Source organism: Pan paniscus, chromosome 3 (genome assembly GCF_029289425.2).
Source record: "Pan paniscus chromosome 3, NHGRI_mPanPan1-v2.0_pri, whole genome shotgun sequence".
Classification (NCBI taxonomy): domain Eukaryota; kingdom Metazoa; phylum Chordata; class Mammalia; order Primates; family Hominidae; genus Pan; species Pan paniscus.
The window spans coordinates 61441092-61465563 of record NC_073252.2 but is presented as its reverse complement, the minus strand read 5'-3'; the positions used below and the strand labels follow the sequence as shown (position 1 = coordinate 61465563).

Sequence of the window (24472 nt, the reverse complement as noted above, 5' to 3'; positions counted from 1 at the left end):
GACAGAGTAGTGACAGCTTGTCTCTAAATGCTAATTAATTATATTGATCCTCTTTGTTTTCTCAGAGTAAACAAAATAAAGTGCATGGGTACCTTCAAAACAACACATGATAGAAGGGAATGGATTCACAAATGACAATAGCTGTGTTTACCTGGACACCTAGTTAATTCACTAGTTTAACAATATTGGCCAGTCTGTAATGTACATCCCAATAAACTGACCAATAAAAGGATTGCCTTAGCATTATGGAAATATAGCTAAAGTATAAGTTTAAGGGCTTCCATAAATTAATCAGATTATTATTATAAATAGGCATTTATGTATTATCAGGTATAAAAGACATTTGTTCAAGCTAGGAGATATTCAAATAATGATAAAAATCATCTATGACTAGCCACCTGGGAACTATACTTTTCTAGTTTAAAGCCATAAGATGCCTCACTGCTTTGACATTGCTAAGTATAAAAAGGACTGTGGAATAAGTTTTTGGTGATAAAAATGTCTGTGGTCACATTGCTATTTTACTTATTATGCAATGTAAGATATCTACTGTGGATTCCTAACAGACTCAAGTCCACAAATATATTTCTCCTGACTGTTCCTGACATTGCACAGAATGGCACAGGGAACACAGACCAACACACAAAAAGAAGAGTAACTCTTTGAAAACATTTTCTTCACACTGTAGTTTAGGACAAAAGTATTGCAGAATAAAATTTATGGTTTTAGAAAAAACAGCAACAAAAATTTGAATGAAAGACAAACTTTTGCTTTTTCGAACTTTTGGAAGACAAAATTATGACTCTAATGTTTCATTCCTTCTTCTTTCCTTGCCATTCAAATTTCTACTAAAGTGTAAGATATATCATAAAATTTGATAATATACACTGCAATGCCCATTGAGCAGACTGAACAAAGGCCATTAATGTAGCAAGGAAGACATATTTTTAATATCTTTAGTCTGACATTCACTTGTCCTTTATTTACATATGCATAATCTCTTAATTTTCTACAAATTGTAGCTTACACTCACAGAGTTTTAAAAAAATTCATGACAGCCCTCTCATTTTCTGTATCTACAATTCTAGGTTATATATTACCCTAAGTATACAGGTCCATAGGCCTATATAAAGAATTTATTTGAATTTGAAATCTTGATTTTGTGAAAGAAACAAATGTCTTGAGATTTTGTTAAAATAAGTCTGGCAAGTCTTGGCCCAAAGTTACACTGAGAGGGAATCTGTTTTCCTTTGAAAACAAAAGTATTATCAATATTTTCATAAAATGTGAGTATAAAATAGAACATAGTATTATTAAACCATATTAACATTTCATTGGCAGAGATTTCACTTTGTTAAAGGCTGTATAAGAACAGCTTAATCTCATAACCCAGAAGTTTTTACTGTTATCATTGCCTCTTTATTTTTGGCTAAAGTGTAATTTTTAAATGAGTATACAGAAACCCAATACTATATATTGAATGACTTTAAGTAAATAAATATCCATGCTATTCATCAGGGTAAGTGATCTAGTGACCAGAATAAAAAGGATATATGTTGCTAGCCCCTAGCACAGTATGCCTCAGCACAGAGGTTTCTTGGGTTACTGCTAGTGAATGATTCCAATTCTTGGCCGTCTGATCCCACACATTGCATAAATTCCAACTCCTGCATCTGTTTAGGTGAGCTGTTGGCTAAATGGATATGTAATGAAATTAAACAATATTTTTTAAGGTGCTTTTTAGGATGGGTTATACCCCCTCTTTTTCTCCTCCTTTCCTTGCAACCTGCCCTCTACTCATTCTTTTTATGCATATTTTTGAGAGCCTGAATATGCTAGGAAGAGGGTTTCAGTCTGTTAAGAATTCACAACCTTGTGGAGTTGAGATACAATTAATAAAATTTCTAGTATAATGAGGTAAGTATTATGATACCATGAAAGCACAGAGGAGAAACACCTACTCTGTTTTGTAAGGATTAGGGAAAGCAATTTAGAGATTATACCTAACACAAATACACAGATATTTGCATAGTATGTGAGCACACATTCAAAAAAATGTAATTTTCATCCTAGAAATAAGACAGTAGTGATTCAGTGTGAGTTGATATGCCTGTCTCCACTATAATGAAAGAAATATAATATCTTAAGTATGGGTTGACATTTGCAAACTAACTGATTTTTCTGGAAGAATGATGCCACATAATTTAAAAATAGTAATGCTTTTCTAATCTCTAGTGTATTTTCAATGGCTAACATAGTTAAAACCAAAGCAAAATTTTTATTATGTACATAATCGAATGCAAATTGTGTCAGGCTAGTTTAAAAAATATGAATGTCAGTCCTGGCTTGGCAATTTAATAACTATTTGGTTTTTGACCAAGTCATTTAACTTAATTAAACCTCAGTTTCTTCTCTGGAAACAAGAGAAGGTCAAGCAAGATAGTTTTAAAATTTCTTTCCAAATTTATACATCTGACTTTTCTAAAAAATCTGGTTTACACTAATACTTAAAAGAAATTATCTTAAAACAATAAATTATAAATTTATTTTTTGCTCTTGCTCCCTGTAAAATTTGTCCTTGTCCTGCTAGTCACATATAGTCCCCACTACACCAGCCAAGACTCGTCAGACTGGTTCTGTTGAGATCATCAGTGACTTATTTCCTCACTTCAATTCAGCCCACAAAGTCATTGATAGAGCTGGATTCACACACTTGGATGTAGACCTCGACCTTCACAGGACTCTTCATTGCTGGTTGGCAATGATGTATCGGTGAGTTCCCTTTTTCTTTCTAGAAGTCTTAAGGTAACTTTTAGTTTAAAACAGTATGAGCCACACCAAGGAATGTGTAGATCTACAGTTTATTATTTTTTTAAATATAGAAACATATTTTTGAGATTTTACATAAAATTATGTCAAGAAAAAGATTTCTATTCTTTCTGTATTAGTGTTTCCTGTTCTCTTTTGTTGTATCCCATGTGTTTTTCTGTTTACTTTGAGAAGGTTTCTACACAATGTAAAGGTACATGGTGTTTGACAGCTGTCTTTTAGTTAGTTTGGCCATATGTTTCAAGAAAGATATAACATATTTTTAGCTTGGGCTTTGTTTGTCTTATTGAGAAACACTTTTATTTTAGAAGGTGTACATGAAAAAAAGTCTGAAATAATGCAGAAAAAATATGTTTATTTCTGTAAGTAGTTAAAAATTTAAAAATTCTAGATGTTTTGAAAGAATCAGAAACAACTGAAGAAAATAATATGACTAAATTATTATAGCCTGATTTAAAAAATAAATCCACTGATATGCCTGGCCATAGTCAACTTCTCCAAAGATAAGTCATGATCATTTTGAGGTTTTCTTTCAAAGTTAGAAACTAATCAGTAACAAGGTTTTGGGGTACTAGTTTTGTCTTTGAAAATAATTTTATCTCCTGATTAAAATTTATTTTCTCTGATTCTCATATTGGCATATCATTTTTTATTAGTTTTTACTTTGAGAACAGTTTGAAAATGTTAAACTTTGAATGAAATCTGTGGTCTTCATTTAACATGGAAAAACAGGTTCTGTCATCAGTTGAAAGTTCTACATACTTGTTATTAGAAGTTTAATACTCTTCTGTACATATCCATGAAGCAACTAAAAGCTACGGATACTAAACATTTTGTTGGGCTTATCAAGGCTCCCTGCCTTTTGCAAGTATTTCTTTACAACCAATGATGGTTTTGTATCCTATTCTCTTTTTCTCATTGACTTTACTATAGAAAACAGTGCTTCAAGAAAGCTTCCAATAAACTTAACATACTAAACAGATTCCAAGCCTTATCTATGGTATATGTCAGAGATTTGGAATTTGGTCATAAATGTGTAGAGGAGGTATAATGTGGGAATACTGGAGTGAATTTTTCTGAGTGTAGTCTCTAATTTGAAGCAAAAGATGTGACTATTTTTAAAAATCCTGCTGCAGAATAGATGCAAGTAATCTCTCACGGAAAAAACCAAAAACCAAAACCAACCATCTAACAAACAAAAACGTCTTCCTGATCTGAAGATTGTATGAAAGATGAAGCACATCTATGTTTGAGTGGGTCTAGATGAGATAAAATGTTAAGAGCATGTACTAGAGCAAAAAAGGATTAAGTTTATTATTCACATGTGCTGTCGTAAATGTGCCAACAGGAGTGTTATCGAGGAAGAGGGATAATTGAAATCCTAGGATATAAGTACACAATTTCTTCTTAAGGTCATTGGTTTTAACTCAGAAAGAATACAAGAAACAGGTGGGGAATTTTATTAAACAGCATGCTCCTTCCTTTTCAGTCAGATTTCGGATAGCCTTCTCCCTGACTCTACCTGAATAAGAATCAGTTTTTTTTTGTTTTTTTTTAGAATTTAAGGGTAGGAAAAAATTTAAACTGGGTAAACATTATTCTTCTTGTACTGCCATTTTCTCCAAACTCTTATTTTGGACTATTCTTTGAGCATGAAGAGATCAACACATGAATTTTATAAACACACAACAGAAAGTTAAAGAAAACTCTATCAGGCATAAGTTTATAGAGAACAGATTTGGGAAGAGAAGAATGTGTCCATTAAATATACTTATTGGTCATAGGGGTGTATACTAACTGTATTTATCAGCAACCACTGAGAAGAAGTGAAAATAAGCAGACTGAATTTATAGGCATCGACATCCACACATATTGAGATGGCTGAAGGTGAAATGAGTAATATTCAAATGAGACAAAATGGACAACTTTAATTTTTACTTAATAGGGTAAGCACTGTCTCTAAAAGTGTGGTCCGTAGACCCCTGCATTACAGTGCTTATTAAAAATAGGAATCTCCAGCTCTCATCCCAGAAATTCTAATGAATCTCTGGTTGAGACATGGAAATCATATTTAAAACATTTACACAATGTAATTCTTATTTACCCTAAAGTTTGACAAGCACTAATGGTGTAAAGACATAGAAAAAGAAAAAGAAACGTGTAAGCCTGAAAGAAATTAAACCATAAATGAAATAGGCCAGTTGTTAAAAGTAGTTCTGTTTTATTTAAATTGGTGTAATTACATCTTAATGGGAGGTGCTCTTTCCCAGTCACCCTTCCCTTCAAGGGAGAAGAGTACTCATTTATGCAACATGGTGATGATTAAGAAAGAGAGGATAATTTCAGAAAGGAGGGGAAACTGAGGGGGGAGAACATAGACATTTTTTGCTTAGTTCGTGTCTGATAAGGAGGATGACTTTATTTGGATCATAAAAATCTATTTGTTTACAGGAAAAACCTTGGTATAAAATTAATGTAGCAGTGTTACCCTGTGACATTAGTCAGTATGGATACTGAAGAGACACTCCTTTTAGGCTTAGGCCCAGAGTTGCTATATGGTTGTGTTATAAGTATTTAGCATGTGCTCACACTTCTCCTTCAACTAGAATCAGCCCTGATCCATATAAAAACTTTTAGTGAGTTCTCATTGCATACTAAGTCCTGTGTGGAAGAAAACTCTCTGTTGAGCACCTACTATATATTGTGTATTTTATAAAATGCAATTTCATTAAATTTTGGTAATGTTTTGATAAGTGGTTATTGCTTTCATTCCTTTTAAAAGATGAAGCACCTGTGGCTCAGATTGTCTAGGCGGTTAGTAAGTGTCGAATCTAGAATCTAATTCTGATCTTTCTGATTTTAAAATATACTTTTTTCCCTGTAACATATTGTCTACCATGTGTAGGAAGCTATAAGTAGAATCTTTGAGAAGTTTACAGAGAAAATAGATGGCAACAGAGAAATAGAAAATAAACGCACACATATCCACACATGGAGAAAATGTTAGTGCATAGATTTAAAAAACCAGAAGATGTAAAGACTAATATGAAATCATGCACATTTATGCTGAGGAAAGAAGTGTGGAGGTGTAATTTTACTTTCATTTATAAGTTTTAAAAACATTTAAAAAAATGCACTGCCTGCCCTTATACAACCGACTTTGTATTTAAACTAAATAAACAGTGATCTATCTTTTCTGCACTGTTTCAAAGGTGATCAGAGTATAGCACTTTAACTACATCATCTCTGTTTTCTAAAAAGGATTACATTTGCTATATTGTGAAAATCATGTTTATCTTAGAGCAATATTTCATGGAACTAATTCACTGGTCTGCAGTAGCTGTCTGCTAAAAGAATCTTTGTTGTTCTGTCATTGTTGTTTGCTTTCCTCCAAAAATATGTCATTGCTTCAACTTAAAGAGAAAATAAATAGAAACAATCCAGAGAAACATGAAAAATAGCAGTGTCGTGTGTTTCCGTATTAGCACTGAGATTTATAAGCATGCCTGATGGTTTTAGTGCTTGTGAAAGAGGTAGATTGAACAGTCGTGAAGCAGGTCTTCTGGAAGGGTAGGAGGTAAAATGGGTTCTCTGGCTTGTTTTATGGCTCTATCAGGGTTAGAGTTTAGAGAAACTGCACAGAGAAGTTCTTCAAGTGCGCTCCTTTGGATCTGCTCTCATCGAAGATAATAGCTAAGAACTGTGAAGAATACTTTCACATTTTCAGGTTTTAATAGGTTTAAAATGACTGGATTAGAGAGAAGGAAGGTTTTAAGAGGTTGAGAAAGAAAAATGGGCTGCAGAAACACTGAGTCATGCCAGAACCTGTAAGCCCAACCTTCTTCTCCCATGTACACACATGGCCTGTGTGGTAGGGCAATTTTTAGAAATGTAATTCTAAGATGATAGAACTAATCTTAGGGGGATCCAAAGTACTATACAGGCATATTTAAATTCTGTTTTGCAACCTTTTATCTGAAGATGTCAGATGATATCTCTGTTCTGAAACTGCAAAAGCAGACACAGAGGGATTTAGCACTTTGTTTAAAGTTGAACTGTGAGTCAGTGCAGGACAAAATAATAATTGCTATCTTTAGTTTCACATGTACTATCTGCCAACTACTGTCTTAAAACATCATATGCATTTAAACTTTATATCAACCTATGGTTATATTATCATACTCATTTTACAGATGAGAAAAATGAGGCTCAGACAGGTAATTTTTTTTTGCCCAGGGGTAATAATAAAAGGCAGAACTGATGGTTAACCAGGGTCTATCTGACTTCAAAGCCTATGCTCTTAATTACAATGCTATACCACCCTCACAATGTCTCCTTTGTCTGCCTAAGTGGTTCTTTTACTACTTTGATTTAACTGACTTACTGTCTTAAAAGGTGAAAATTTTACATTTTCAAGAAACATTGTTATGGATGACCTTTGAAGTAGACCTCTAAGGCCAGCGGATAGGAAGCATTGCTGTATGCATTCTCTAAAGGAAGGGAACAAAATGCTCAAAGATGAGATAATTTGCATGTGGCCACAGGAATGGGTGAGTCAGTCAAGACAGAGATATAGTCTGTCCTCCCACTTCACCTGTATACTGATGTCAATACAGTCAAACAGAAGAGTTAAATTAACACCGGTGACTACATGACCCAAGACATCTTATTGTTATTTTTATTACTATTACCATTTAAGCTTGTATGAAAATATATGGCCCATTTAAAATTAGTTACTTTACATTAAATTTTGTCAGGTCGCAGTTAGTAAAATTTAGGGAGGGTACATATCATAACAATAAAAATATTATTTGATGTAAATATGCTACATATGTAATTTCAACATATGTTTTCTCATTTGGTACTTTACAACCCTGAGAATCAGATAATTTTAATATTACCATGACTTTACAGCTAGGGAAACCAAAAATTAGGAAGACTGAGACTTCCAAATCTCTGCTAAGTGACTGGTAGAGCTGGAATCTGAGCACACCTGTTCTCACATCAGCCCTGTGCTTTCTAGTCCTGGCTTCTGCCAGGTCATGATTCTGGGATCAGAAGTGCTTCTTTGGTGAAACACAGATAACTTACCTTGGCTTTCAAAAAATTACTTTATCTTAGTGTTTCAACTTTCCTAATTCAGAAAATACCAAAGATAATAAATGAACACTTTAAAAATATTTCAAACCAATCTTTTAATTATATAGTACATTCAAGTCATTATTAGGCATTTGGGGATACATTATTTGATTCAACAATAAAGCTATATTTGGCCTTTTAAAAACAGGGTCCTGAATTCTTGTACTAAACTGTAGGATAACTGGCAGCTGCCTGACTCAAATCTCTGAATTGGATGGGTCCGAAGATGAACGCTTTTTAAAGTTTTCTTTACTAGTTGAATCCCTTTTTGCACTGGAAGCTTAATGCAGATCCTTGATGTTTGGAGCAGAATTGCTGTGGGTGGAGTGGGATAGAGGCTAGAAGCTTCCTCTACCTTCCTGTCTTTTTTTCCCTTAGGCATATGTGAGGCATCTGAGTGGATTTTTCAACCCACCTTAAAGCTAATTTTTCATTATGAAAGAGGAAATAATGACAATGGCCAACTTTTGTGGTGTATTTACTGTGTGCCTGGCATGGTGCCATCTGCCTTGTGTTACTTTATTTAATCTTCAGAAGAATCTTCTGAGTTAGGTCCTATCATTATCTCCATTTGTGGGTGGGGAAATGTAGATTTAGAGAGGGTGAGTAACTTTCCTAGAGCCACCTAACTAGTAACAGGCAGTTAGGACTAATCCCAAGCTGTTTGATGCCTAAGCCCAAGTCTTTATCCACTAAACAAGAAAATGGAAGTCATTTGCTTAAAGTCATAGAGCTTGTTACAAAGAGGCTCTTGACTAGAACCTTGGTCTTCTGATATATTAATATTATAATTATTAATTGTATCTCAAAATTATGCTGCTAGAGAAAATTAAGTTAAAATAGTTTACCATCTTTCACATATACAGAATTTGCAAGAGAATTAGTAAATACATGTCTTCATGTCCTCTTTTCCCAAAGATCATTATGTGAAAGTGGCAATTTCCCTTGATTGCAACAATCTGTTTTGCATATTATAATAGTATCAGATTTAGCTATGAGTGACAGGAAACCCAGAGTAACAGGGGATTACATAAAATGGAATTTTATTCCGTTTAATGTGAAACAATTCTGGAGATAGGCAGGTAAGAGCTAATAGGGAGGTTCACAAAATAATTAGGAATCTAGTCTCCTACTATTGTGCTGTCCTACCAGCTTGATTATGTGTCTTCCAAATCCTGGTCTACTGTGGCAATCCATGCTTCAACTAGCACATATGTATTCTAACTATGAAATGCACATTAGGATTCCAGCCGACAAAATAGAGACTCCATTGGAAAGAAAGTATTCATATGCTGACTCTTATGGACAAGGGGCACTATTTGATTTTTCTGGTGGCTGTGTGCCTAACCAAAGATCAAGGTTTCTGTTATTAGAAAAAAAAGAATAAATATTTGGGATAGGCGTCTAGGAGTTTCTAGTATAGCTGTATTAAGTTTGAATGGTAAGAGGTATAGCCCATTGTGATGAACATAGGCTGGTGGATATATAGTTTTGAAGTGTAGGCAAGTGAGCTGAGCTGCAGTTATAGATTTGGTAGTCATCAGTATATAGATATGAATTAAACGCATGGACATTGGTAACTAAAAGTATTTGTTCTTTTGGGTAAAATAATGCATTCCTTATAATTTTTATGGTATTAATTTGCACAGAAATCCTACTTTATTCTAATATGAACCTGAGCTTATTTCACTATGTTATTATTAAATGCCAATATATTAGAACGTAATTGTCAAGGTGAGTATATAATAAAAAATTTCATTAATTTTATGTACCATCCAAAAATTAAAACTGAATTCTTACATATATTTCAGGTCGATAACTGGGGCAGAAAATTCTTTAATCAAGAAAACTCACTTTTCATTTTGGAAGAATTATTTAAACATTGAGAGGGTCTATACATTTTTCAATTTCTCCTCATTGCTGAATTAATTCAGATAGAATTTTATTACATGTAGAAATTTCTAGACTGTCTAAAGAATTCTTGGTGTATGGTTTAGAGTGCTTTCTAAGGAAACAGCAAGCCAGAGGACACAACAGGGTGTCAGCATGTGGCCCAACTGTCACATTCAGGCACATTTTAATCAGGGTCTAGAGATTTTAAAAAGTTGGTGTATAGTAGTTATACATATTTTGGGGGTATCTGTGATATTTTGATGCTTGTATGCAATGTGTAATGATCAAATCAAGGTAACTGGGATGTCTATGACCATCTTGTGTTGGAAATATTACAGTTCTCTTCTAGCTATTTTGAAATGCACAACAAGATATTGTTAACTAAAATTTCCCTACTGTACTGAATGGTAGAACTTATTCCTTCTATCTATACATTTGTACCCCTTAACCAACTTCTCAATACAAGTAGTAAAGTATGATTTTCAAAGTCTGGCTTTCTCAGGTATGGTATTTAGATTGTTTCAAATAACTTGTAGTCTCTTAGTTTGACTGCAAATTATTTCAAATTATCTGACATTGTAGTCAACAGAAAAATGAGGCATTTGAAAAATTGCCTGAAGTCTGATTGTTTAACAAATGCTGAATTTTAATTAGGATATGTAACATTTTTGTGTTATGTGAGGCATGGAACATTAGCTTGGATGAAAATTGAAGACCATTTAGATCAATTTAAATTTCCGCTGATTTTTTAACATGTGAAGAAAAGGAGAGCTCTCAATATCACACAAGTTGGGGCTCAGGGGATGCTGGAACTCGTATGATGTGGAGTATGCTCTCAGATTTCTCATCTGTTTGAACTAACACTAAGACATAGGTTACTGGTTTTCCGGTTTAGATCTACTTCCATTCTATCATGCAAACTTTCTTGGAGTCATCTAGACAATGTCAAGAAGATTTGGTAGGAAGACAGCTAAAATTTTAAAAAGTTTCTGAAAGTCTCAAGCTATATATTAGCAGCCACAAGAGTGTCTCTAGCTCAGGTTTCTCAATCATTTTTCTTCTGATACACTTGCAGTGATATCAGCACACTGCTTGTTAATTCTTATTTTTCTTCCACGCTTTGAAGTGTGTAAAATTCCCTATGATTGGCTGCAATGGCATCCCTCGTTAACTTTGCTGTGGCATATTGTTGTGTATAAAGTTGCTTAGGTAATGCCAGTTTATTATCTTGAACTAAAAAGAGTTTGAGGAAAAGAAAGCAAATATATTAGTAGAATTCAAACTTCAGTAGCTTAGTTTAAGTCTATAAACCCATAACTAATTACTTAATAATATCTTTAATTTTTTTGCAACCCACCTATCTGTATGTAGTTGCAAATTTCTAGAGATCAGGCCAAGTGTCAACTTAAATATCAGTTTGTAGTCACCTGTGCTGTACCATATTTAGTTGGGAACTTAATAAAACCTTGATGATAATCACAGTGGAGGTCAGAGACATTCCTTACTGTTGAGTTGCCCTAATATTTATGTAGTACACCTATCTAACAAAGTCTATTGATATCATATGCAATCTTCACAACCTCCTTTTAAAGGTAAGGGAAAGATACTGTCACGTAAGTTTTATGGTTGGCTAAATAGAAATAGTTAAACTCTGGGTTTTGTAACTTCTCTATGAGAAGTAGCCGTAATTATTATGGTAGGGAATGCAAACATTGTAATTCAGCCCAAGGGCCTGGCTGATGCTATCAGATACTTATAGATGTGTTTTATCTTCCAGTGGATAGGACAGAAATATGTTATTCGTAATTTTATGTGGAGTAATTTGCCTGTATTTCTTCTTTTTTTAAAAAAACAGCAATGAAAATATATAATCCATGCACATATATATAATATTCTGTTTTATTTCTACTGTGGATATTTTTATAGTCTTGTTCTAGAAAGTGTGAGAAGGATTAATGATGTCACCAATGCTTGCTGGTTTGGGCTTTTCACAAAGTAAAACACATCTCAAATACTTTTGTTGATAGGATAAGCAGGCACAATCCTATGAGCTAAGCTACTGTCAAATACATAACATATGCCAAAACAAATATATAGACCAATGGAACAGAACAGAGGCCTCAGAAATAATGCCACACATCTGCAACCATCTGATCTTTGACAAACCTGACAAAAACAAACAATGAGGAAAGGATTCCCTATTTAATCAATGGCGTTGAGAAAATTGGCTAGTCATATGCAGAAAACTGAAAGTGGACCTATTCCTTACACCTTACACAAAAATTAACTCAAGATGGATTAAACTTAAATGTAAGACCTAAAACCATAAAAACTCTAGAAGAAACCCTAGGCAATACCATTCAGGACATAGGCATGGGCAAAGACTTCATGACTAAAACACCAAAAGCAATGGCAACAAAAGCCAAAATTGACAAATGGGATCTAATTAAACTAAAGAGCCTCTGCACAACAAAAGAAACTATCATCAGAGTGAACAGGCAACCTAGAGAATGGGAGAAAATTTTTGCAATCTGTTTATCTGACAAAGGGCTAATATGCAGAATCTACAAAGAACTTAAATTTACAAGAAGAAAACAACCCCATAAAAAAGTAGGCAAAGGATATGAACAGACACTACTCAAAAGAAGACATTTATGCAGCCAACAAACATATGAAAAAAAGCTCATCATCACTGGTCATCAGAGAAATGCAAATCAAAACCACAATGAGTACCATCTCATGCCAGTTAGAATGGCGATCATTAAAAAGTCAGGAAACAACAGATGCTGGAGAGGATGTGGAGAAATAGGAACACTTTTACACTGTTGGTGGGAGTGTAAATTAGTTCAACCATTGTGGAAGACAGTGTGGTGATGCCTCAAGGATCTAGAACCAGAAATACTATTTGACCCAGACATCCCATTACTGGGTATATACCAAAAGGATTATAAATCATGCTACTATAAAGACACATGCACACATATGTTTATTGCGGCACTGTTCACAATAGCAAAGACTTGGAACCAACCCAAATGCCCATCAATGATGTCTGTTATACGTATATCATTTCTTCTTCAATGATAGACTGGATAAAGAAAACGTGGCACATATGCACCATGGAATACTATGCAGCCATAAAAGAGGATGAGTTCATGTTCTTTGCAGGGACACGGATGAAGCTGGAAACCATCATTCTCAGCAAACTAACACAGGAACAGAAAACCAAATACTGCATGTTTTCACTCATAAGTGGGAGTTAAACAATGAGAATACATGGACACAGGGAGCAGAACATCATACACTGGGGCCTGTCAGTGGGTGGGGGGCTAGGGGAGGGATAGCATTAGGAGAAATACCTAATGTAGATGACGGGTTGATGGGTGCAGCAAACCACAATGGCACGTGTATACCTATGTAACACACCTGCACATTCTGCCCATGTACCCCAAAACTTAAAGTATAATTTTTCTTTTTTTAAAAGACCAACTATTGATTGGTGGTATTGCTGTGAAGAGGCTTCTTCTGGTAAATTTTTCTTTGAAACACTGAGCCTTGACTTGTCATTTTCCAGTGCTTGCCATTAGCTTTATTTGCACTAGTACATTTTCCCCTTGTCTTTTTGCTGTTGCTGCTGCTTTTCTTTTTTAGCACTATTCTAAAAATTACACATTAATAAGCGATAATAATAATGCAGCTCTAAACATATTGCTTATTTTCTGGCAATTTGGGGCTAAAAAAACATAAGCATACTTTAACTGTTATATTCACTTGACTTGTCACTAATTATACATGTCTCCAGATTGAAAAGAAAATCATATAAAGAAAGAAATTTGATATTACTAAAGCTGTTAGAATTCAATCAGTCTATCTGAAGGTGATTTTACATGAATAGGTGCACATAAGTTTTGATAGATGAAAATAATGACTGGACAAGTGTTTATGTATGTTCAGGAGGAGGTTAATTATATAAACATCTGTTGATATGTAAAATAAATTTATTCATTCACTTTACTACTTTCTTTGAGCATACATTTTTCACATCTAATTTGGAGGAATTCAGTATTGAATCACTTACTGAGAAAATAAAAAAGTAACTAAGAAATAGGATCAATTATATCTCAAAAAAGCTAAAAAAATAGGGTGAATCAGTTTGAAAAACAATGCTATACATACTGGGAAAAGAACAAATAATGTTTCAAGTGACAAACATCTTAGTAATGTGGTCATTACCACTATTACTAATAATTAAAATAATGATGATGATAATTATCATCCTCGTTATTTGTACAATGATTTTTCCACTTGGGAGCTCAAAGCACCAAACCGCCTTATCATTTTTATCTCTACCTAGCTCATTAGGTTAGGAGGGGTCTGGACTTATTATCCTTGTTTTTCATATGGAGAAATTAAGACAGATAATTGAATCTCTGCATACAAGACTATATAATAAATGAGTTGGTGGCAGGGCTCAGAAATATAATCTCTTAATTGTTTATTCAAAGTATTTTTGACTGGATTCTCTTTTTCCTTTGTCCCATGTTATCCCTTTTGTCTGCTTCTAGCCACCCAGGAGAGCATGTCACTAAAATAGTTGTGAGTAATGTGGGAAGGTGGGGGTCAGAAGAAGAATCACAGTGGTACCTTGGACACTGCAGTGATGTAAATTCCATGAAAATACATATATAATCTTCCTTAGTTTTTTTTTCATATTTTAAGAATGTCCTATGTCTCTTGCTCTCTTTTTTTTAATTCAAACGCCATAATGTTGTTCTTAAAAAATCCACCATAAAACAAACAAAACCATAAATTAAAATTAAAATTTCTCACTTATTTGTTATTCGGCTTCTTACTAATAAATATTGGTTGTGTCTTCTATATATTTTGTTATGCACACACATATATAGTTTCATTATTTATGAAAACCGAAACATGAAATGCATATTATTCTATAACTTTTTAAAATTGAAACTTATCATTAACCTTTTTAATGTTAATACATGAAACCTACTTCATCAATAGAATGGCTGCATTGCTTACATTTTTGTCTTGATTAAAACTTACTGTAGAACAAATAGAACGTGTCTAATATTTCACAATTCTATATAACAATCATATACTTTTGATAATTTCATGTTTTCTACAAGCACACATTCATTTTGTTCATCTGACATGTTTTGATATTAGTTGAGAAACCCTTCTCTCCCTGTATTCCCCCCAAAGTTTTGCTTACGTCTGTTATACCCATCTCCTTTCTTCTGTAACAGATTAATAGCAAGCATTCAGGGATGAAGGAAGAAGAGTCAGTTTTGGGGGTTTCTTAGGCACAGTTGCACATAAAACATAATCTCATTGTGAAGAAGACTTTTTATATTGAAGTAATTGCCATTCTAGGAACAGGTGTTTGGAATTCTACTCAAGGGAAAACTGGAGATGGGAAAGGTTGAGGAGAGTAAGATAAAAGCTTCCCTGGTTACGGCCCCGTGGAAAAATCACAGGAACAAGGCAGGAGAACAAGCAGAGCCCCTGGAGCCTTCCACTACATCTCAGTCCCTTTCCCAGGGACAGGATTATACAGCGATGATAACACCATTGACTTCTATGCCAATGCTCTTTATTTTGTGTCCAGCCAGAGCCAGGATGTAATGATGGTGTGACAGGGGCCAACATGATAATATCATCACTTCCTGATCCCATATCATCAGGAAACAGAGCGTTCTTGTTTTCTGTAAACAAAAGGCATTTATTGTGAAATGCTTTGCTGTTTACACGTTCATGATCTAATTTTAGGTCCCAAAGTGCTTTAGACGGAATGGTTATCCCGCCCCTTACTGATACATGGGGAAATTGAGCTCAGAGTTTAAATGATTTTTCCGTCGCTGATCTGTTAATGAAAGGGCTGCACTTAGAATTCTCCTTATTCTGATTCAACACCCAGTACTCCTCCAGGAGAATACCATGTTTTCCTCAAGTCCTCATGTAGCAGACAGTTAGCACTCTGGAAAAAAGAAAAAAGCATAGCACACACTGGCGTAAATACCTCAAGAAATCTAAAATAAGAGTATCATATTCAAACTCCTTAGTCATCTGTGACTTATTATTTCACATTTCTGGCTTTAGAGTTTGCTTACCAAATATTATAACCCAATGGGACAGCAACTTTACCAATCAAACAAAAATCATGTGGATCAATGTTTTTCAGTAACATGTATTTTTGAAGGCAGAACAAATAGAAGTTGAGGGAATCTCATGCAAAAAGAATTTCCTGTAGCTTTTTTTTTTTTTTTTTTTAAGACGGAGTCTCGCTCTGTCGCCCAGGCTGGAGTGCAGTGGCCCGATCTTAGCTCACTGCAAGCTCCGCCTCCCAGGTTCACGCCATTCTCCTGCCTCAGCCTCCAGAGTAGCTGGGACTACAGGCGCCTGCCACCATGCCCGGCTAATTTTTTTCTATTTTTAGTAGAGACGGGGTTTCTCCATGTTAGCCAGGATGGTCTTGATCTCCTGACCTCATGATCCACCCGCCTCGGCCTCCCAAAGTGCTGGGATTACAGGCGTGAGCCACGGTGCCCAGCCTTCTGTAGCATCATTAAAGCTTAAAGGTAAATATTAGCTCAAAACCTCAGGTTCTTTAGGAAGGGGCCTCTGGTTGTTTCTTCCATGTATCCTCAAAGTTTGGTTTGGAAATAGATCAGAAAATTAGAAGAATAGAATTAGCAACTCTATCTGAAACCTGGTATGCTTCAAGCTGTAACACATTTCAAAGGCTATTTAAGATTCTAGAGTGCTAGAGAAAAGGCTTAAAATATTTTTGTAGCTCCTGCAGTGTCTAACTCTATATCAAGTACATGGCTGGCTCAACAAGTGATAGCTAACATTTAATATTGCACTTTCTACATGTCAGGCATTGTTACAGGCACTTTATATATGGTACCTCATTTAATCCTCACAACAATCATATGAAATAGGTACTATCATTATCATCTTCCTTTTATGGATGAGGAAACCCAAGCACAGAAAAGTCAAACTACTTGCCTAGCAACAGGAGTCAGAGTCATGATTGGCCTCAGTAGCCTGGAACCAGGGTGTGCTCTAAACCCAGACAGTACACGACCCTCCAGCTGAATGTCCTTTATTCCCCCGAAATATCTGTTTTGTCTAATGAGTGGATGTGTTGCATGCTCTGACATAATCTACCTATTTACTTTCTTCCTTAGGCCAGATGTGGTGAGGGCTAGGAAAAGAGTTTGTTGGGAACCCTGGGTTATCGGCCTCGTCATCTTCATATCCCTGATTGTCCTGGCAGTGTGCATTGGACTCACTGTTCATTATGTGAGATATAGTAAGTATAAGCTGCCTTGGCATCATGTGATTTACCCCAAATATTTCCTCATACCTTGCTGTTTTGATTTGCCTCAGGCTTATTCATTCATTACCACGATTCATTTGCATAGCCTGTACAAGGGATCTTTACCTACTTTGTCTCTTATTTAGTCCTCATAAGTCAAGGAGGATTCTGTTTTCTATCTTTGATGTAGTGATGCTTTCTGCTGGGAACAGCATGCTTATTTGCATCTTCCTTAATAAGCAATAAGTGAGTATTAATCAAGGGAAAACTACAGGATAGCTAGAACCAATGTCTTGAGTTGTTTGAGGTCACAGGGCAAGCATCTTGATTTAAAATAATTCTGACTGGGTGCAGTGGCTCATGCCTGTAATCTCAGCACTTTGGGAGGCTGAGGCGGGTGGATCACTTGAGGTCAGGAGTTTGAGACTAGGCTGGCCAACATGGTGAAACCCCGTGTCTACTAAAAAAAAAAAAAAAAAAAAAAAAAGCCAGGTGTGATGGTGTACACCTGTAGTCCCAGTTCCTGGGGAGGCTGAGGCAGGAGAATCACTTGAACCCAGGAGGCGGAGGTTTCAGTGAGCCGAGATCACACCACTGCACTCCAGCCTGGGCAAGAGAGAGAGACTCGGTCTCAAAAAGAAAAAAAAAAAAAATCCAACTCGTTGAAGTCCTGACATCCCAATAAATCAATGACACAATCTGGAGTCATAAAGAAGTAGGCTCTATTCTGTACCAGTAAGTTACAAAAATAGTCATAGTGATGTATTGTTGAGTAAGTGCCTATTTCTGTTATTAAAATCTCATCTTAGGATATATTGTAGGTGATTAAAGAGGATAGGGTATGCCAAGAAAGCTAATTATAAAGATGTTCACCCTGCGGTTATCAGGTACCTCATTGCTAGATGAACTGTTAGTTGCTATGTTATTAGAAAGGTCTCCAGGGTACTTCAGAACTGTTCTTCTGGGATGTAACAGCCCTTCTGAAGTTTCCTCCTACTCTGCCTAGGGTTTTAATTACTTGACTCAACCATGACCTGTTAGTTTAATATCTTCTTCTGTTACTAGATTATACTTGGATGTTCAAGGCACCGTAACCATAGAAGCTAATAACTTGATTCTAATTTAATTGGGACCTTGTTGAAGTTGCTTTCCAGTAACGAGAAAGAGTACTCTGTAACCTGGTTATCTTCCTCTACTATCCACGCAAGTGTAATCTCAATTTCCAAAGCAAGGTGGATCATTTCTGGATAGTTTAAAAAAATATTTAAAACAAACATTTTTTTTTGGTAGAATTTGCATACAGGCAGGTCTTTAAATTTGGAGTATCTGCATATTAATAACAGATTTTTCTGTAGCACACTTTACTTTTTTTTTGCTTTTTGAGACGGAGTCTTGGTCTGTTCCCAGGCTGGAGTGCAGTGGCTCGATCTCGGCTCACTGCAACCCCTGCCTCCTGGGTTCAAGTGATCTTTGTGCCTCAGCCTCCTGAGTAGATGAGATTACAGGCATGCGCCACCACACCCGGCTAATTTTTTCTATTTTTAGCAGAGACAGGGTTTCACCATGTTCGTCAGGCTGGTCTCGAACTTCTGACCTCAAAAGATCTGCCTGCCTTGGCCTCCCAAAGTGTTGGGATTACAGGCATAAGCCACTGTGCTGGGACTGAAGAATACTTTAAATAAAAATGAATTGCTGGAATAACTTTATAGTTCTACAGTTCTGCTGAGAATATTGAGTCCTACTTTGTTGTAAGCATCATTATTCGTCCCCATGGATTCCTAGGACTGTTTTACACACTTTTGTGTGTCTAGAATTTATCAGAATCTTGGCACATGTTATGTGCTTTATAAATATTTATTAAATACTGAATGATAATATCAAATGAATCATGCCTACAATATTTTCTTGGGCCATACTTCGGCTTGTCTGACTTCACAAGGAATTCCTAGTAACACTAGGGGCTAATCACCTCAGTGAGAGAAAATGTCCCTTTCTACTTCTCATTTGCCTCTTCCCAAGCCAAGTTTTATAAGATTCATAAATCTTACTCATATGCATACAGTGAAAACTTGGCAAGAATTTTTTCAGTAACCTGTTCCTGAATCCTGTTGTTTGGATGATCAACTGAGTAATACTGAACACACAGCTTCTACTGCCCACACAGTACACCTGAATAAACAGTGATTGTTGTGATGTGTGTTACTGCCTTCTATTTGTGACCTGCTTTCTGTTTTGGGATGTAAACTAACCGAGTGGTTTTGGCAGACGAATATTTAGAAGCTGACATGCCAAAATAACCAAACCAAACCAAACCAAACCAAAAAAATCCGTCACAGAAATAGACAGATACAGACAAAGGTAATCAGATTTGGAAAAATATCATTTTGGTTCTCATTTCATAAAGCCAAGGACAATGTAGAATTCTGTGTATGGTTCGTGTCTGGGGCCTTTGGGGGTGCATTTCTGCCCCTGTGTGATTTGGATGTCAGAAGATGAATCTGTTATAAGCAACGTCATTGCAGATTATAGAATCACAAAACTGCTAGAAATTTACCAACAAACTCATGTTTATCCTTATTTTTAACTTTTCTGTTAATATTCCCAACATATTTTAGTAACTACTCATACCATATATTTATGGCAGCTGGTAATATGTTTTAACAGTGGCATGCTTAAGTCTACAGGGTAAAGTAAAATACTGAGCACAGATAATAAATTGTTAACTTTGTTAAACCATATGAAATTGCCAATATTTGACTATTTTTGACCTGTACTAATGGCAATTTTAAATCATTCAATCTAATAAGCCAAAAAACTACATTTAAGGGTGTAGAAGGGTCTGTTAGCATTCTGTCTAGAATCTTGCTATTTAATGTGTGATTAGCTACCAGAAGCATCAACATCACTTGCTAGCTTGTTAGAAATGCAAAATCTTGAGTCTAACTTTAGACCTCATGTACCAGAATCTGCATTTTAACAGGCTCCCTAGGCAGTTCACTTTCACATTAAAATTTGAAGCAGGATTCTAGAAGAATGGATACAACTCCACAGAGAGTTATAGTTAACCATGAGGCAGATGTTAAAAAATACAAATGTAGTAGAACAGTAGTTTACAGAGATAGTTATGAGTTATTTCCCAGTATTTCAATAAATTTAAAATCTTACTTGAAGTTATGTATATTTCCAGGTACCTGCCTGAATTTCATGTCACCCTGGCCATTCAGAGAAAGGGAGGTGAGGAAGGATGGAGGAAGAGTAAAACCTCCCAAGTCCTTCCCTTAGGTCTCTTGTACTCTGGTGACTCAACTTTCAGTGTCTCCTGCCTGCCATTCATCTCTTTTATTCATCACCAACCGCACCCAAGCCCTTGTCAGAGTCTGATGGCTGTTTCCCTCTCTGTCCCATCAAATCCTCTGGATGGCCAGGGTGTTTTATTTGAAATACACCAGTAGTTTTTTGCATAACTTTTATACAACAAAAGACTTGTCCTCTAGCTTTAATAAGTGGCTTTTTTTCCTACTCTAAGAAGCAGCATGTGAAGTAAGTGGGTACTTTGGAAATTAGTCTTGGCTATGTCCTGCTGGACTTGGGCAAGTTATTTACATTTCCAAGACTGTAATCTATTAAATGTGGATAACATTGCCTTTTCATGGAGTTATTGTAAATTAAATGAGATATGTGAATGTACTAGGGACACTGGTGTCCAGTGTTAGTTTCCTTTTCTTCTGTGGTTTAAGTGAAGAGGGAAAGAATAGGGAGGAAGAGAAAGGAGGAGAGAGACTGTGACTGGATGAGCCACAGTCTGCTTTCCTATAGTAACTATATACAACTGTCTTGATCACCAGTGTATTTCTAATGGTTGACACAGTGTCTCTTGCTGAAAAGTGGTTGGCATTAATATTTGTTGAATGAATACATTAATTTTCTGAGGGCTGTGTGCTTGCTTTATGCACTGGAGGGTAGAGGAAAAGTTATATGACATTAACTTTTCAGCAGGTCAAAAATGTGGGTTGCTTAAATTGAATGCAGAATGTAGAGACAGTGGCTAAGGAGCAGACAAGCCAACCCCTGTGGTTGGTGGGAAAAACATACATGCAGTGACAAGGGACCCAGGTGAAACTAAATAGTGTTCCTGGAAGGTTATGCCAGGTGGCAACTTTAGCTCCCTAAACTTCCATTTACTGAATCCCTTGCATTTTAATTCCTAACCTCATCTTCCTTTTCAGCCAAAATAAATTTTCTCAAATTAGAGTTCTTGTGGCCAGAATTGATGTATAGTTGATGGAAGGGAAAAGAAAATCTATGTTTGGAATATAAAAATGCAGTGACTCTTGGGAGGCTTCTGAATCCATCCCTGTTTGTATGCTCAGATGGCATGACTTGCTGTCTCTTGTGGCTTACTTAGGAATGAGTAACACATGAATAATCAGCCCACTGTTCCAATGAGCTACTGTACAGTACTCCAGGAACACCAGGCATTTCTTACAGCTTTTATTCTCTAAATCACATGATGATAAATGTTGTTGTTTTTTATCCTGAGATAACTATGAGGCCTGGGGCAGGATGATGATGATGGCCTGTGCTAAGAGCATTCCTTCCTGTTTCAGTCTTCCAGCAACCACCAAGTGGGGATATAATGATGCTTTACACACATCTGATAAAAATTATGATAGTGTTTTGCTTCTTTCCTTGTAGATCAAAAGAAGACCTACAATTACTATAGCACATTGTCATTTACAACTGACAAACTATATGCTGAGTTTGGCAGAGAGGCTTCTAACAATTTTACAGAAATGAGCCAGAGACTTGAATCAATGGTAAGCAACTTGTCATCCACTTCTAGTGCATTTGCTTTCACTTTTTACCATATTTTTAGCATCCTAGCTTTTAAAAGATCCATTCAACTAATGGATCCCTGTGTATTTGCAAAATGAAAAGAGGCCCTAACCCAAGGAATATAAAACAAAATGGACAATACATCACTTAGCACAATATGACTCGCAGGGTTGAACCAAAGAAACTTTAGCCATTCAGTCAGGTCCTTCTTACTCACCTTTCCTTAGCTAGTGATCAGTAGAGTCCAGAGATTCTGGAAATGTGAGTGTGGCTTAAAATATATTTGTTGTATCCCAGACTTCCTAAAAAAGAGACCCCGAGCAGAAGATTGCCAAGATTGAAACTATTTAGGCACATACCTAAATAGTCTGTTAGTTTTTAAAAATATCTAACCTTCAACCAGCTTTTGGTATATAAATCTGTAGTAAATCCACAGATATGCAACTCTACCCAGTTTTTAAAAATATTTAACCTTCAACTAGCTTTTGGTATGTAAATCCACAGATAAGCAACTCTACCCTTAACGCGTCAACATTCATCTTGAGGGATCAATTAAATACTTAAGAAACTGGAAAAATTAGCAGCATGGGCCAAAAGAACAAGGGCCTAAGTGGTAACTTCTTATCATTATCAGATTAATTAAAGAATAATTTAACTTTTCCTGGCAACCTGGGAGGTAATTCATTGTATAATGTGATGGAAAGAACACTGAACTAGGAGCTGGGAGGCACATGTAGCTTCAGTGGTATCTACTAGCTAATGATACATCACTTGGAATATTAGTTTATCATTCTGGACAAAGTTCTGTAAATGAAAATTAAGGTATTAGATTAGATAATTTCCAAATTGTCTTCCAGTTCCAATAACCTGAATAAGAATGGAAGTGAGACCCTGGAAACCGCCCAGTAGACAGAAGCCTGGGGATTTGGCCACCTTGCTGAGACAGTGGTTGAATCCTGGTTACATTTGCACTTGCAAACACCAAATCAGGGAAATATTTGACCAGGCTCTTCTCTAAGGCTAAATACATATGCAAAATGAAGGAAATGAAATTGAATTAAAAAGGTCAAGAAGAGATGCCACTATTTCCCTTGTTCTTTGTGCCATTCATTCAAATAAATTTTATTTAAGTAAATAAAATCCAGACAGATTTAAGTCTAAAGGAATATACATAAGGCTCTTTAATGCCTTCAAAATTAATAATAGTTTTGAAGTTACTTGACAAAAATTAACCCTTAAATAAAAATTTTCTTGTGAATACTGCCATCCTATTCAGAGGACTTGTGCTATTCAGCTTTGTCTCATAATTGCAAGAAGTGTCATTAGGTAAAAAAATTTGGAATTAATAAAATGTAAGAAAGAATTAAAAGGCTCATTGCTTCTGTTAATCACCAGCATGTAGTAAGTGTTTACTAAATATCCACATACTGGAAACAAGACACCTTTGAGTGTTTCCTTACATAAACTCCTAATTAAAAAATTAAGTTGCCTAGAATTCTTATTTAGAATAATAACTAATGTCTCTACAAAAATAGATTCTTTCACTTTAGTAGAGTAAAACTCATAGGTGTGTTAGGCTAAGTATCCCAGTTCACCTGGGCCTTTCTAAGAGCACTTGGAGTGCTGAACTTCGTGTACATTATGCCAGGATACCTGACAACTTTGTCACTAGGTTTGGGAAGCATTTGACATGGTCATGCACTCATTTCTATACTCCAAGTATTATGTGGCAGAATTATTTCATTTCCTTTGTCTACGGGCAGTAAAAGTCCTTACTTCAGAGTAAAATTTCTCACTCTTAACTTTGAAGAAACAGCATGTTCATTTTCTTTGATCTCTTTCTGAGCATTAGTACAGCAGATGTCACTTCTGGCCCCACTGCAGTTCCCTACTCCTATCATTCCTAAGACAGAGTTCAGTTGAAATCACTGAGAAAACCACAATAGATTCCTCAAGTTTCCTCAGTTCCACTCACTGCGAAATGTCAATGTTTTTTGCTCTGTTTTGTTTTTTAATTTTCTAAAAAGATTTGAATTAATTTGTGGAATTTCAGAAAGTTGTTCTTGCTGATATATTTTGAATATTTTTCAAACAGGTGAAAAATGCATTTCATAAATCTCCGTTAAGGGAAGAATTTGTCAAGTCTCAGGTTATCAAGTTCAGGTATGTAAATCTGAATTGCTGACTTCTGAATTTAAAGTTGAAGCTGTTAATCTGCTCAGCAATAAATATGTTTTCAAGTGTTAAAGATATAATTCAATCCAACAAACATTTGACACTTGTCCTGTGTAAGTCATGGGTTACAAAGTCCCTTATTCATTCCTTAAATCCCAAAGTAAGCATTTGCAAGATGATTGCTGGGGACAGAGGTATAATTGGTGCCTATGTTATAAAATTGTTTTCTGGGAAACTTACCAAGTACAGATAGTACTA

The 24472-nt window shown here is 35.6% G+C and overlaps 1 protein-coding gene and 1 pseudogene across 2 annotated transcripts in view; one reads left to right on the top strand and one right to left on the bottom strand.

Moving 5' to 3' along the window:
• LOC100983151 (UDP-glucuronosyltransferase 2B15-like) overlaps positions 1-24472 on the bottom strand; it is a 230293-nt pseudogene that overhangs the window by 157433 nt on the left and 48388 nt on the right.
• Positions 2712-24472, top strand: part of TMPRSS11E (transmembrane serine protease 11E) — a 50129-nt gene continuing 28368 nt past the window's right edge. Inside the window, exons 1-4 of one of the 2 annotated variants that reach the window (XM_057302091.2) lie at positions 2712-2772; positions 17073-17197; positions 21899-22020; positions 24135-24202. In XM_057302091.2, coding sequence (XP_057158074.1) covers positions 2762-2772; positions 17073-17197; positions 21899-22020; positions 24135-24202 — 326 coding nt within the window. In that variant the 5' untranslated portion in view covers positions 2712-2761. Of the gene's footprint in view, positions 2773-15762; positions 17198-21898; positions 22021-24134; positions 24203-24472 lie in introns of those variants that run through there. The other variant, XM_034958713.4, reaches the window with a different exon arrangement.